This window comes from Miniopterus natalensis, chromosome 15, assembly GCF_054644295.1.
Source record: "Miniopterus natalensis isolate mMinNat1 chromosome 15, mMinNat1.hap1, whole genome shotgun sequence".
Classification (NCBI taxonomy): domain Eukaryota; kingdom Metazoa; phylum Chordata; class Mammalia; order Chiroptera; family Miniopteridae; genus Miniopterus; species Miniopterus natalensis.
In genome coordinates, this window is record NC_142095.1 from 37,755,190 (window position 1) to 37,770,779 (window position 15,590).

The window sequence follows — 15,590 nt, forward strand, 5'->3', positions numbered from 1 at the left end:
ACGCAGTGTGAATGATTATAGTGTGGGCCCTACTTCTCTCACTACTCTGCACTCTATCTAGATGACCTCTCGAAATGTAAGAGGAGTTAGGCTTTCCTTCTGAGGATTAATCACCCCAGGGCTAGAAAACAGTTTTCTCTGAGACTTGGAAAGCAAATGTAAAATACATTTTTCCCCTCGACAGAAAATGTTTCAACCCATTAGGATGCAAAGATTAGGGGCTTAAATTGGATTCACAGGAGATGTGCCAGCTCCACATATGTACTAGATTATTTTTTTTGAAATGATTTAGGCACTTTGCCCATAAACTAGAGTAAGGCTCTTGATACAACTGAAAAACTAGGGGAGAAATCTTTGAGAAGGGCCTATGCATTTCACCTTGGCAACCACCAGCTGAAATATTCAATAGGCATGGTCCCTGGATTTTGGACTCAGCTTTTCTTAACTTCCCTCCTTTTCCCAGATGTCCCTTGATGAGAAAAAGGCAGCTGCTGGTTTAACTTGTATTATCTCAAATGATCTTACAATTATGGTTAAGATTCTTACAAGAGGCTACAATGCTGGCAAAGAGAAAACCACCCTGAAGAATGGAAGGGCGCTGCAGACACAAAGCGGAGAGCAAAGAAAACGGGAGACAAAAAGCAAACTATTTTGCAAGTCACTGTCGTGGCTGGACTCCAGGCACCTGCCAGGTGGAAGTTGTTTGGGATGATAAAATGGTTATTCACTTAGAAGTCATCCATCCCCTCCTGTTCACATGTGATAAGCTGCCAGCTCTCATTCTCTCAGCACCAACTCACCTTCCCTAATACTTTTCTCTAGCAGCTGTCCGCTCAGATCGCTGAGAGTCAGTAGGTGTTTCCCCCATTAAATTTTGCTCAATGCACTTGCCTATTTGATCCCCTACCAAGGAAGACGTTTGTTTATTTTATTTTTAAAATATATCTTTATTCATTCCAGAGAGAGGCAGGGAGAGGGAGAGAGAGAGAAACATCAGTGATGAGAGAGTCATTGATCTGATGCCTCCTGCAGGCCCCTGACTGGGGACTGAGCCCGCAACCCGGGCATGTGCCCTGACTGGGAATCGAACCTCGATCTCCTGGATCCTAGGTCGATGCTCAACTGCTGAGCTACGCCCGGCCTGGCAAGGAAGATATTTCTTTAAAGGCAAATTACCAAAGGGTGAACGCCTGTGAATCAGCCCTGCGCCCAGCCCCGTGTGGGCTCTGGGATTCTCTGGCCATCAGTACTCAAGCGCCCCTTCCTTGTTTGAGGTGCTCCCACTGTATTGTCCTCAGGGACGTTGTTTCCAGCCCTGAGTGGCCTCTCTGAGAGCCAGCCTTTTAGAGAAAGGGAAGCTGAAGAGTCTAGTTCTGGCCACCCATCACCTGATCCCAAGAAGCAGCTGTCAAATGTTCCTACTTAAAGGGAGTGCAGGGGTCCTAGGGGTGCAACTCATCCAAGTAGAGTCAAAACACCGTCCTAGAGGGTTAAGACTAGAGCCTTGACCGTAAACTCTGCCTGTTGGCTCAGGGCCTACAAGAGCTCATCTTAGTTTTGTAGTAGCTCATTTTTAGGTGAACCTTGCCAGCTTCTCTTCCCATGTACACTTGCCTTAACTGGGCCAGGATCACGCCGCAGCATCGTGGTTTTCGCAGTGTCGTGGGTTATGTTCCCACTGGCCCCTTTGGACTTTGTAGCACTCTTTTGCTCTTTTCTTGACCCTGACCTTGTAAGACATTCCCTACCATCTGCATGGTTTAGATACCTGCCCACCATGACCTCTGGTATTGGTCTGTCCTGTGATTCACCATCCGCTGTGCTGTCTGGCTGTTGCTTATAGTATTAGTTATCAGCAAAGTGGGGTGCACTGTTGATGGTTTTCATTGAGTATCTATAGGTTAAAAACTATGATTTATTAAACAGCATCAATTGCTTTGCTTAAAGACATAGTGGTAAATGAGGGAAACTGTTTAAGGAGCAAGATTTTGTATTCTTCTTTTGACTTGTTTTATTTACAGTTATTAATTGAGTGCTTATTTAAAGTTGCCACACCTGAGCGACCTAACAGTCATCATGTAACAGTGGTTATTTGATTACATATTTGTCTCTTTTCCTATTTTGTGCAGTCTTCGAGAGTGAGAGAACTTTTAATTAGCACTATTTGTATGTTAGCTCCAGACTGACCTCAAGTTCTGCCAGATGCCATCCGAGTCATAATTCCTGGACTTCAGTAGTTGAATGTTCACAGTACAACACACTTCTAAGGATTATTTTAATATATTTAACTTACATTTACCTCAACCATATTTATTTAGTGTTTCTCATCACAGTATTGCAAATGACAATAATTCCGCTAGTTAATCTGAAATGGGTTGTGCTAAAGGCACATCAGAGATCCTAATTAAGAACAAAGTGAGTCAGTCTTTAAAGCAGATTTAAATTGCTGCACAGACCTTGCCAGCTCACAGTTGGGAGATGAGAACTTCCCACTGTTGATGGTGATTGGTGGTCACCAGGTCACACTCCATGAAGACAGGCTGTACTTGCTGAGTTGGCACTGCGGAGTCACTGTACACTTTAGGAACAGGAGACAATGATACATATTTAATTTCATCCTCATATAATGAAGACACTTTTTTGGGGTAACCGTTTTATTGAAATATAATTTGCGCCCTTGAAGTATACACTCAGTGTTTTTTAGTGTATTTACAGTTGTACAACCATCATGACAGTTAATCTTAGAATAGTTTCATCACCCCAAAAAGAAACCCATTATTTTAGCCATTACCCCCCAATCTTATCCCTCTCCCCAGCCCTGGACATTTACTCATCTACTTTCTGTTTTCATGGCTTTGCCTCTTTTGGTTGTTTCATATACACAAAATCATACAGTATGTGGTCTTTTGTGACTGACTTCTTTCACTTAATATAATGTCCTCAAGCTTCACCCATGGGGCAGCATGTGTCAGTACTTCGTACCTTTTTATTGCCAAATAATGCTCCATTGTATGGATGTGCTACGTTTTGTTTATCCATTTGTCAGTTGATGGACATTTGGGTGGTTTCCACTTTTGGGCTCTTATGACTAACACAGCTACGGACATTTGCGTATAAGTTTCTGTGCGGGCGCAGGTTTTCATTTTTTGCATGTATACCTAGGAGTGAACTTACTAGTTCACATGCTTAACCTTTTGAGGAAGTGCCTGATTGTTTCCCAAAGCGGCTGTATCACTTTACAGTACTCGGAATACTTTTACTGTGGGAAAATAGGACCACGTTATTCATAAGTGAGTTTCTGCAATTGAAAACTGGTCCATTAATTCACATTTCTGAGTTTCTCCCATTGATATTTTTTCTGACAACTTTATTGGCATATAACATCCAATACAAGTCACCATTTTCCGTGTACACTTCGATGACTTTAGTAGGTGTCCCGGGTGGTGCACGTGTCCCCGTGATGTGGTCATTGGTGCTCATCAGGTGTGTGCCCCCTCATCACTTGCCAGTTATTTGACCTGTTGTTACTCATTTAATTTCGTGATTCACTGGCCCAGGTGGTAGCTAAGCCAAAGAGCTGAGAAAACTTTGTGGCCGACAAACATAAAATTGAGAAACTTCTATCAATTAAAATTTTTTCAAGCCCCAGTAGGTTCAAAAGCCCATTCTGTAATTTTGAAACCTAGAAAGCTCCAAAAATTGAAAATTTTTTTCATAACTCATTTGGTTAAAAAGCCTGACCTAAACTGACCTGTTCGTACGTATAACAGTCATTTTAATTAACTGAATAATCACATGTCTTACTACAGAAGTATTAATATTTGATTATGGGGTGCTGCCCTAGCCCTCACTGGGGATGCTTTGTAATAAATATGTGATACAGGCTTCATTTTACCTTTCTAAAATCCAAATAATTCTGAACTCTCATCGTATACCTGGACCAAGGGCTTCAGGTATTGTCTGGAGACCTGTGTTTGGTTCTAGTAGCCAGCACCTCAGGGCCTTTGTACTTCTTCTTGCCAGAAAGCTCTTCTTCCAGATAACCTCCGGGCTCCTTCTAGTTTTTAGATGCAGGGATTCCTTTCCTGAGCGCCCAAACATGCGGGTCCTTTTCACTGTCTACCATGTCGCCTTGTTTACCTGATGTGATCTAATGCATTTCTTCCCTCGCTTGCTGTCTGTGTCCCTGCTGATGTGCTCTGTTGCTACTGAGTTGGCTGTGCTTGGCTCCTCCTGGGGCTAGAGTGGGACTTGACCTAAAGGATGCTGCTGAGGAGCTGCTGTCAGAACACATAAGGCTGCCGCCTCTCCCAGCACATCACAAGTAAATGTTTGGTGTCTTGATTCTTGTGCCAACCTCCTGTCGCCATGGAGATGGAGACAGGACGTTCTGTAAGTGGTTTTCCGGCCCGATAGGGAGGACAGCTTGGCAGTGAGAGATACTAGACAATCATCAGCCTTCAGATTGTTTTCATTTTCTTCAAAGGTAGATTTTCATCCATGCCTTTAGGACAGGAAGAAAGTTGTGACCAGAGCATCAGCCTGCTTTTCCTTTGGCAGGTGAATGGAAAGTTGTGACCAGAACATCAGTCTGCTTTTCCCTTGGCATGCTTTCCCACGCAGTGTGAAAGATACTAGAATGCATAGTCTCCTCCAGTCCAGCCCTTTGCCCCTCAATTTACACGTGGCTTTAAAGTTTTAAAGCATAGTACTCATGATTTGCAGGCTTCGATCAAGATAGCATAGCCTCGCCCGGCTGGGCATGGCTCAGGTTGAGCGTTGACCTAGGACCCAGAAGATCGTGGTTTGATTCCCGGGCAGGGCACATGCCCGGGTTGCAGGCTCGATCCCCAGCAGGGGGCGTGCAGGAGGCAGCTGATCAATTACTCTCATTATTGCTGTTTCTATCTCTCTCTCCCTCTCCTTTCCTTTCTCTGAAATCAATAAAGATACATTAAAAAAAAAAAAAAAAAAAAGACAGCACAGCCTCAGTTTATTTGCATGTTGGATTTAAGTATCTTGACTTAAGGACTAGTTGAGGCAGCTGCTAGTGGCTGTGGTTTCAAGGGCCTGTGTCACTCCAGAGCACATCTATGCTGGCATCTGTGGTTTGAGTCTTCATAACAATTTAACTAAGTGACAACGTCCTGAGTTCCATTCTTAACCCCATAAGTCAGTTGCTGGGTCACTTTGAGACTCTCACCCGTGCAGTGGGGACCTGGTGGCTCTGCAAGGGCTTATATACCGCTGAAACGGACAGACCTTTGTAAACTTCCTGGCATGGGAAGGGCCTTGGTCATGTCCATTCCCATCTTCTTCATCTTCCTAAGACGTTTAATTTGCTCAGACTCATTTAGCTCCTTTGGAATATTAAAGGGAATTTAAAATCCATCAAAGTCCAAATATATTTTATGAATTTGCTCAAACTATGTAGCATTGCTGATATTCAACTGCTTTTGATTCACCAAATGGCAGTTTTCTATAATTTACTACTTCTCTGAGTCTGTTTCACAGTAAAAGGAGGGTGCGGGTGTTGGCAGACAGGGGAGCGAGGGGTGTCGGCGGCTGTGCTGAAATGAGGACTGTGGTGTTTGGTCCTGTAAGAGCATCGGGGGGCACAGGGGTGCACACCGCAGGCACGGGCGGTGAGAGCAGGCCTGGCGCACCATGAGACACTGTGTAGGGACCTAGGGGAGTTACGTTTTTACTCTTAGTTTACTTTTATGCAAAATGGATTTAGGCTTTCATTAGCTCTGTCTTTACTTCATTAAAAATAATCCTCAAGTCTTTTACCACTAGCATGTGCTCATATATCTGCTTATTTCATTGTCATTTTGAAATAAAGTTCTAATTAAGAGTTGACAGAGGAGAAAGAGTGGAGGCTGACAGAATAAAGTCTGTGAATAACTTTCCATCACAATTCAAACCTGTGTAATTTCAGTTCATTACCTGGGCATTAAAAAGGGGCAGGCAGTTTATCCTTTAAGCTAGCTTCTCTTCCTCGGAAATTTAAAAATGTTAAGTCTGGTTCCAGAGGGTGAAAATGGCATGTCTTGAATGCAAGGGAAGAAATATAAGAAATAGAAGAGAAAAATAAAAAATGAGTTTAAGGCACACTTGTAACTCAGGGCCAGCCCCTTGGGCTGCGCAGTAACCTGCAGACTCATGAGCTCACGCACATGGCACAGTTCACGAGCGCTGGTTCCCTCCCACCCCACGTTTCGAGTGGAAGCTGTCATTTCTCATGAGCGTGTCAGTGAGGTTCAGAGGTGCTGGCTTCAGGATTTTATTCCTACACTGCGAGAAGAGGGCCTGTTCTGAGGACTTTGGACAAGGGACCTGGGTAAACTCTGTGGGGACCGAGATTCTGGAGACAGTCTTATTTTTTATTATTCCTCCTTGGTTTCGTTTGAAATAAGCTTCACACCAAGTACATGTGTTTGCTTGACCTTACCTTAGACCAGCGATTTTCAAGCTGTATGCCACTGTACACTGGTCTGCCGCAAGAATGTTTAAAACATGCGGCACCTGACTGTCTAGTCGGGACCACTGGCCTCTTTCCCTTAGATTGTCCTATAAAAACTACAACAGCCAACACAATAGCCATTTGGTATGAGTGGATCAAAATTATGCCCATTTTTTGGTCATATCGGCGAAAAATATATCTTTTAGTGTGCCACAGAATTTTAGTGATTGGTTTATGTGTGTCATGAGATGGAAAAAGTTCAGAATCGCTGCCTAAGAGGAGTAAAAGCCAGCTTGGTCCTATTTCTCAGAGCCCTTCAAAAGTTATGCGTGACCCAGGCCATTTGAATTTTTTGTTTTTCAAGGATCCTAGTATGTTATGAAATGAAGAAATGACAAAACATAGTTGACAATTGTGACATATTTTAAATATTTACATTAAAAATTGCTGCTTTTCACTAAAGAGTGCCTACACAATATAATTGAGCTCTTTCCGGGAAAATTAAAGATACTGTAAGAGAAATGATCGTGCGGCATGGGCCGTCGCATGGTTCAGGAAAGGGATGCATCTTTAAGCAAGTTTTCCTTCCAGTGCTATGGTTTCTCTGTGGTTATATGTGTAATCTCTTTCAGAGATAATGTGGAGAGTCCAACTTTAAGGCCCTTTGAATTAGAGACCTGAGCCCACTGGCTTTCTAGCTCCTGGGAAGGACCCTAGGGCTGTCCTGAGCTGGATCTGCAGGCAGCTTCCGAGAACAGTTCTTATTACTGCTTTTGTTAAAGGACATGTTTTCATCTTAAAGCTTTCTTCACTCTGCATTCCCTTCCTGCCATGGCCCAAATCTCTCCTTCCTCCATTCCTCCCTCCCTCCCTTTCTCCCTCCCTCTGTCCCTCTCTTCTGAGTTTTTTGATATAGGAGTTTAGATTTATTTTCCCAAACTTCCCTCGCTCCCACTTCTCTGCTCTCTGCACTCTGGCCCTTGCCCCTACCTCTGCTCTGAAAGGGCCTTACACAGTCACCCTCTGGCTCACCCAGTCAGGTTTGATGAGAAAACCACAAAACCCTGTAGTATACCAAGTAGGCAGGGATTTAATGTAGAGAATTAAAAGGTTACTTGATAGAAGAACTGGGGGCACAAGAGTCAGGGGAGCTGCTGCCCAAGATCATAGACTCAGGAAGTGCCCTGGTCACAGGGAGCCACCACCAGTGGCCTCAGCTGTCTGCAGGCCCAGAGGGTAATTCTCAGGAGGGCATCTGGATGACGCTGGCTAACGATGTCTGCCATCTGCAGATGCCCAAGTTACTTGCCCATTGCTTCAGCTGAAGAATATCAGCGTTTCCTCCTCTTGCCTTCACATCTCTCAGGAATCTAGCCTGAAGCCCTGCTGGCAAGGAGATCTGGACCATGTAGTCCTCAGGCTTCCAGCCCTGCCATAGGAGGGACATTGTAGGTGGTGCCGAGGATCAACAGCCTCCACCCAAAACACACCCTTAGTCACCACATTTTCTGTCACCGTGTTACTCAGTCTTACTGGGATATTTTGCAGCTCCCGCCTGCCCTTCTTTTCTCACATGTTCTCCTGAACTCCAGCTCCCTCTCTGACCATGGATATCTCATGGGGGCAGTACTGAGTAGTGGCTAATGGCACCAAAGCTAATGACCGCTACTCTGCCTCAGCCCTGTTTGCCTCTGAGTCTTGCAGACCCTCTTTCCTAAATAGCTTCAGCTTGCCTTCTCTACAGTCTTCTCTTTATTGCCTTGGATCACCTTTTGATAATTTAAAAGGTCTAGATAACTTCAGTAATATTAAGCTGCTTAAAACTTCCTGGCCTTCTTTCTCGCTACCTCCACCCCCATGCAATCAATCCCTCCTCTGTATACCCCCATACACTGAAATACCTGTAATTGCCCGGATGTATCATGTTCTCTGTTGCCTTAGGACCTGTCACTGGCATCCTGAAATGTCCTTCCTTTGTTTTCTGAGCTAGCTCTTGCCATTCAGGTCTCAACATAGTCGAGAAGCCTCCTTGTACCCCTAAGCCTGGTCTAATTGATCCCTCGGTGGATGTCCATAGCATCTCTTGCTTTCTCCTATTGAAATCTTGGTCACATTGAGTTGTGGTGGCCTATTTGTCTCATTCCTGCCCTAGACTGTAACGTCCTCAAAGGAAGCAGCTGTGTCTTATAAACTTTATATTCCCAGCCAAATACAGTCCCTGGAACACACACAATAGGATTAATAGATATTTAATTTGACCCAGAGCTGTATTTTGAGCACTGGCCATGTTCTCCATACTATTTTAGCATGAGTCGAGTCACCATTTCATTGGAGTTGGGGTGGGGATTCGACGTATCTCTAAGGAGGAGTCTTTGAGTGGCAGAATGATGAGGAGGCAGACACCTGAGGATCTAGGAAAAGAACATTCTAGGCCAAGAGAACAGCAAGAGTAACAGAGATAAGAATGTGGTGGCCTGGGGTCAGAAAGATGGCTGGGAGTCTGGGGCCAGTAGGGGAGGAGGTGGAGCTGAGGATGCAGGGTCAGATCATGAAGGGCCTGTAGGTCATGGTCATGATGAATGGGAAGTGACTGGAGGGTTTCAACAGGGAAAGATGTCATCAGAATCATTCTTAAAAGGCTCTGTCTGGCAACTGTGTAAAGAATTGACTGTAAGTCACGGAGAAGAAGCTGGAGACCTGTTAGGAGGCTGGGGTTTCCAGGAAAAAGATAAACTGTGGCTTTGATTAGGGTTTTATCAGGGGAGGTCATGATAAAAGTGGTAAAACATGGGCCTATTTTGTAGGGAGAACCTACAGGACTTGCTGATGGATTGAGATATTTGTGGAATAAGTGACATTAAAGCAAGTGGTTTCCCTGCTACAGTCTCTCTGTTTCAGGTCCATCACCTTCTAATTTATTTTTCAACACAGCTACCAGATTAATTTAAAGATGACTTAAATTTCAGAACTGATCATGTTGCTTTTATGCCCAACCAGACCTCTTCACCCCCCACCCCCCACTGTGCTCATTGCCCTTGCTCACCTGAACCTCACTTGCCTGCTTTTTTGCACCCTTTCCTCCAACACCACTGACTGTCCCCATTGCCACTCTCTAGACGCATGAGACTCCTGCCTTGGAGCCTTCGCTGTTCATTCTTCCATCATTTCTCTGGGTCACTTGGTTGACTTCTGCTCATCCTATAACTCAGGCACTGTCACAGCCTTTATGAAACCATCTCTACACCAGTGCCCCATGCCCTGGCAGAGGCGTTGGCCCCCTGCTTTGAGTTTTCATCACACTTGAACCTCTCTGCCCTTTGGTTTCCCCATGTATACCTTGTGATGATAGCTGTGCGTGGCTTTATAGTACGGTTGTGAGGATTACCTGGGTTAATTGACTGAAGCACTTGGAACAGTTGGCACTAGGATAGGAAGTGCGAGACCCAGTAATTGTTTGCTTTTCTTGCCTTATGTCACCTCCTAGTATAGGTCATGCCACATTGTCTAATTTCTTCTGCTCCCAGCTAAACTATGGACCGTTGGTCATCTTCCTGGCCCAAGCCTCTAGCAGAATTCTTCTCACATGCTTCATCATCATCACCACCAGTGTCATCATCATCGGCAATAACGAGAGCTAGCACTAATGGACATTTACTGTGTATTAAGAACTTTTGCCCAGAGCATTCTCGTTAAGTAGCTGGAGCCAAGATTCAGTCAGCTTGTCTAACCCCAGGGCCTGCTCTCTGACCCAACAAGGTGTGTTCCCTCCCAAGCTGAAGTTGCTTGGTCAGCATCGACGGATGGAGAGGAGGCAAGAAGAAAAGGAAATGGTGTTTTCCCTGCATCAGGTTTACATAAAAATCCATCTTGAGGAAGTCAAGTCTGAATGGACATGGAAATTGTTTCTCGTTTTTCCATGATCAATTAGAAAGGTAATTTTCCCTTTCCTGGCCATGGTTGGGCCCAGGGGCTGGGAGCTGCCTGGCAGACCTACCATCCTGCCACACTCGCCATCCTGCCACACTCGCCGTCCTGCCACACTCGCCGTCCTGCCACACTCGCCATCCTGCCACACTCACCATCCTGCCACACTCGCCGCCCTGCCACACTCGCCGTCCTGCCACACTCACCGTCCTGCCACACTCGCCGTCCTGCCACACTCGCCATCCTGCCACACTCACCATCCTGCCACACTCGCCGCCCTGCCACACTCGCCGTCCTGCCACACTCGCCGTCCTGCCACACTCGCCGTCCTGCCACAGTCACCATCCTGCCACACTCGCCGTCCTGCCACACTCGCCGTCTCACAGTGCCATCCATCAAAGGAGCTTGTGTTGGCAAATAGCTTCCTTTCTGTGTTTGCGCCATTCTGAGGACATCAGTCAAACCTGCGATACAGGCCTTTGCCTCAGTCCATTTTCAGCCTCACTGATCACAGATTTTGCTGCTGAAGCTGAGAAAGAGAGTGGTGGATTCCGCAAGCCAGTCCTTACGGAGCAGGTGCTCAGCCTCGTGTTTGAGAACACACGGCTTGGAGCCCTATCCTTGGCAGCAGAATTAACTTTCACATAACCTCCCTGTAACTGTGAACTTGAGGAGTTCTTCCAAGTTCTCCCCACATGAGAGCCAAGTGTGGGAGGCACAGACTTTGTCAGGTTTCCTGTTCCAGTCAAGCTGTGCTGTGCCTGAAAATGCTGTCTCTTCCCGGCCCCATCATAATAATATCTCACACTTGTGCGGAATCCCGGAGGAAATGTTTTGTGTGTATGTTCATCAAATTCACACACAGGAGCATCAACCAAAGATGATACTTTTAATTCATCAGATGAGACAGTCTAGGCTCAGAGAAGAGAAGATTTTCCTGGAGTGGAGCAGCTAATGAGTAGGATGGCTTCGCAACCCTTGTCTTCAGACTCTGGGACTGGTCTGGTTCTATGGGGCCATAATTCTCGAAAGACCAAAAGCTTCCTGAGGGCCGAGGCGAAGTCATCAATTTCTTGGTGGCCCACTCAGTTCTTGTTATTGTTCTGGTTACTTGTTTCTCAACAAATACTTATTAAAGTAAATTGAACAAAAGTGATGGAACTGTGTTGCTACCACCAGGAATGGAAACTGTCTGTAGGTCAGACTTTGTCACTGAGACTATCACCATCTTAACTTGGCTGTGCCTCATCTCGTGCGGCCTATCTTGTTTTAGGCAGATGCTCCCATGTTCTTTAGCTAGTTGGACAGTGCCTTCAAAGCTCTACCATTCCGGCTTCCCTTCAAAACCTTGAGTAGGTGCTGGGAGGGATGTAATACAGGGCAGGAACAGAATTTTATCCACTGCTATCAGAGCCCTCAGTGGTAGATGGTTTCCAGCGTGTAAAACAAACATCTACCCTCCAACTGACATGATGTCATAGTCCTGTTCGCCCTGGACTGTCCCCTTGGGAAATTAATGACAGTTCTATCTCCCACAAAGGAACTAGTTCAGCCATGTGAGAACTGAAGGGCCCTGAGCGGGCTTTCTAAGGTTTACGGTTACATAGCCTTGATTTTGGTAATCAGCTCTCAACCATTCCCAGAGGGTTACCAAGCAGAAGACCATTCTTAAAATGCTGGCTCACTGGCAAAAATCACTTGGGCTGACATACAAGGTTGACTTCTCTTCCTGTCTCCTCCCCAGCTGCGTTAGCCCTTGGGCAGCCATTTGAGCAAAGTTCGGCTGTTTCCATCTTCAGCAGCTTTGCAAATGTTGCACTTTGGTGAATGCAGCCTTAGATGTAGAGCAAGATGGCTTTGGTTTGGAAATAGGCCATTCCTGTTGATAACAGGTATTAATTTAATCAGCCTCAATTTGATAACAGATATCTCCTGAGGAAACAAAGATAATTTGTTATCGATTGTGATCGTCTCTTCTGATGTAGACTCCGGGCTTATTTTTGTCTTGACAAAGCCTGGTGTCGCTTCGCACGCACACACGAGATGCGTTTGCTCTGGGAACTTCGCAGATTAGCTTTTATTATCCACTGTGCAATGTTTGCCTTTTTTAAAGCAGAAGCAGTCTTTGCAGCTTTCAGGCAGAAGGTCATTTTATACAAAATGTCCATTCGTGTGCAGCAAAGCTTGTTTCTTCTGAAGGAACAAAGAAATAATGAAGGCTCCTTAAAAGCTGTTTTTATCCGAAGAAATGATCATCTTGATGGTTGGTGAATTATATGTGCCATTTCGAGTGGAATTGAAAAGTAAAAACATTTGTATCAGTAAGGATTACTGAAGATCCTCAAGCTCTCATGTCGACAGTTTAGTGTTTCAGGGTGGGAGGGAAAGTGCCTTGGATTTCTTCTTGTCTAATCCTGCCCATCTCTCTGGATTATTCCTTTTGCCCTGGTTAATTGCCTGACGGTCACCCAGTCAATGATGTGGACTCCAGGTAGGACTTTGAGATCCAGCTGTCCCCAGAACTTTTTCTTGCCTCCAAAACCTTGTTTACAATGTTTCTATAGACTGGACCGATCTTTCTGCATCTTTCCTTCTGGAAAAACCTCCCACTCTCCCACAGGGCTCAGCCTCCGTGTCACTGCTGGGAAGCTTCCTGGCCTACTGTCAGCATTCTTTGTTGTTTACCCCTTCATGTGAAATAGCTGCTTTCCTCATGCGTGTCCCTCGGCCTTCTGTAAACCACCTCATGTTGTTTCGTGTCTCACAGGGGTACAGGTCCCACACTTTGGGAAATCGTCTTCAGATAACTCCGGCAACAAAAGCAGCAAAGATTAATCCACGCTCTTACAGAGTGACAGAAACTCTCTCCAGAGCACAGGGAAGGGGTCTCAGTGACAGAAGAATGAACATGTAAATTTGAACATAATACTGTTTTGTCTTTTAACTTAATAGTTCTTAAACTATTGTTTTCTGACCTTTATATGAGAGAGGAATGTTTGAAATTAGTCCTGGGAACAAATCAGTCTCATTTTGTCCAGATTCCCGGAGAAGACTTTTGATGTGCTGCTTGGTGTTTAGTGAGGATGAAGATTTTTCATTCAGGTTTTGAGATCGTCTGAGTTTGAAACCTGTGCCTTTAGAGAGGATATGGGCTTCCTCGGGCCTCACCTCTGCGGACGGTCAGCACACAGAGTTCGGGCCTGCCGGGAACTGCGGCCCTCGGAGAGCATCAGCCCCATGTCCACACTGGTTGTAGCTCTCTTTCCATTCAACTCTAGTCCTTACAACAAAAGCCACTAAATCTAGCGTGAGGAAAAGAAGAACGGGCCACGCTGGCTGTGGTTGCGGTGGTAATTTTTACTTCTCTTTAATCAATTATTTTCGTTGTTTTTCTACACATTTAGCTCTTATTGATTTGGTATTAATGACAATTCAAAAACTAGCTCCAGCCCGACCAGCATGGCTCAGCGGTTGAGCGTCGACCTAGGATCCAGGAGATCGGGGTTCGATTCCCGGTCAGGGCACATGCCTGGGTTGCAGGCTTGATCCCCAGTCGGGGGCGTGCAGGAGGCAGCCGATCAATGACTCTCTCATCATTGATGTTTCTACTCTCTCCCTCTCCCTTCCTCTCTCTGAAACCAATAAAAAAAAAAAAAAAAAATCAAAAACTAGCTCTAAGCTAATAATCACTGCAGCTTAAATCCATGTTAATGATTATAGATTTTTCTTAGAATCCCCTTAGTTGAGTTAAACAGTATTTGAGAAACAATTGTGCATTCATCCTAGGGAAAAAAATGACAATAAAAACCCGGGTATGAGTATTAAATGTGTTGTTGCAAAACATTAAATGAAAACCACTAAACATATTAAGTGCTTTGAAATCTTCTAATATTCCATTATAACTGCATTTACAAGCCAACGCCTTTTTGCTTTAGCGTGAGAAATAAAAACACCTTACTTTTGGTTTTAATACTTGTGTTGCTTTAAGAGTTTTGTCCATAATGAAGCTCCCCCCTCAACTTTAAGGATTTTTAATTTAAAATTTTCTCATTTGTACACAATTCGCTCGTCCTAATGGAATCAGTAGGATCCCAGCAGTAGTCACTTTGGTTGTGTGAGTCCATTTTCCTTTCCCTCCCCACGCTCACTGCACATCTCTCCCCATCCTTTCTGCTCATAAGCCACGACGACCAGGAACAAAAAGATGAAATACAAACAGAACAGAAAACCATTTTCTTCTGATCCAATTCTTACCTTGACTCGGTGTCCTATTTCCCCCTGCTGGACCATGACAGAAAGCTTGACCTCTGTGACATTAACCTTCGTCTTGATTTCAGTGTTTGGGGGGGAGAAGGGAGACTGCATTCTGCAGTGTTGTAGAGGTAACGTGGTGTCCTTGTAACAAGAAATTAGATGCGATTTCAAATGAGATGCTTTAATATCCCTGCTGCTCTGCTCCCCTTGGCAATTTTGCTTCACCATAACTATAAATACTATCCAGGGTCCATGACTTCTAGCATTTGCTATTTATAAAGGTAGCTTTTGTTTGTATTTATTTCACTAAAAGGGAGGAGTAACTTAGAAATATAAAAGTCAGTGAAATGTTCATTGACTCATAAATTACAGGGTTTTTGGGTTTAGGTGCTTTGTTCCAATTCCAGGGTGTATATTCCTGTATATGATCATTTTTATAGAGTAAGGACATGTTTCAGCATTAAAGAGAGAGGAGAGAATTTGACATTAAAGGGGGGGAGGGAACCTGTAGACATAACTTCTGTTTTTCCTTCCCTCAGAGCTCAGTGTTCAATACTAGTCTTCAAAGCCATTTTTATTTCCAGGGTTCAGTTTTAATTAAAAACCACAGTCGCAATTCTATAATCCCATCTGCAGATCCAAAGAGGGATTCATACAAGAGAAAATTAACTTATTATTATTAAAAACACACTGCCTTTCTAATAGATATAATAAAGTAACAGTTTTCCTCAGGCTCAGTGGCAGCTTTTTATAGAATAACTAAAATGTTAGTGCATTTAAATTGTTTTTTATTACCTGCAGGTGATAATCAAACTTATTTTTAAAAGATACTTAATTTGAATTAGATGATAGGGATATTTGTGCAGAAAAGAGAACATTATAGGCTATTTTTTACTGGCAAGCATCAGAGTTGAAAGTTGAGTTGTCTTGATTTTTAAAAAAGTGT

The 15,590-nt window shown here is 44.4% G+C and overlaps 1 protein-coding gene across 1 annotated transcript in view; it reads left to right on the plus strand.

Moving 5' to 3' along the window:
- The first annotated feature begins 4,368 nt into the window (after positions 1-4,368).
- The window catches only part of CACNA2D3 (calcium voltage-gated channel auxiliary subunit alpha2delta 3), a 556,479-nt gene continuing 545,257 nt past the window's right edge, over positions 4,369-15,590 (plus strand). Inside the window, exon 1 of the mRNA XM_087825134.1 lies at positions 4,369-4,392. Within this exon, the coding sequence (XP_087681260.1) occupies positions 4,369-4,392 (24 nt within the window). The remainder of the gene's footprint in view (positions 4,393-15,590) is intronic.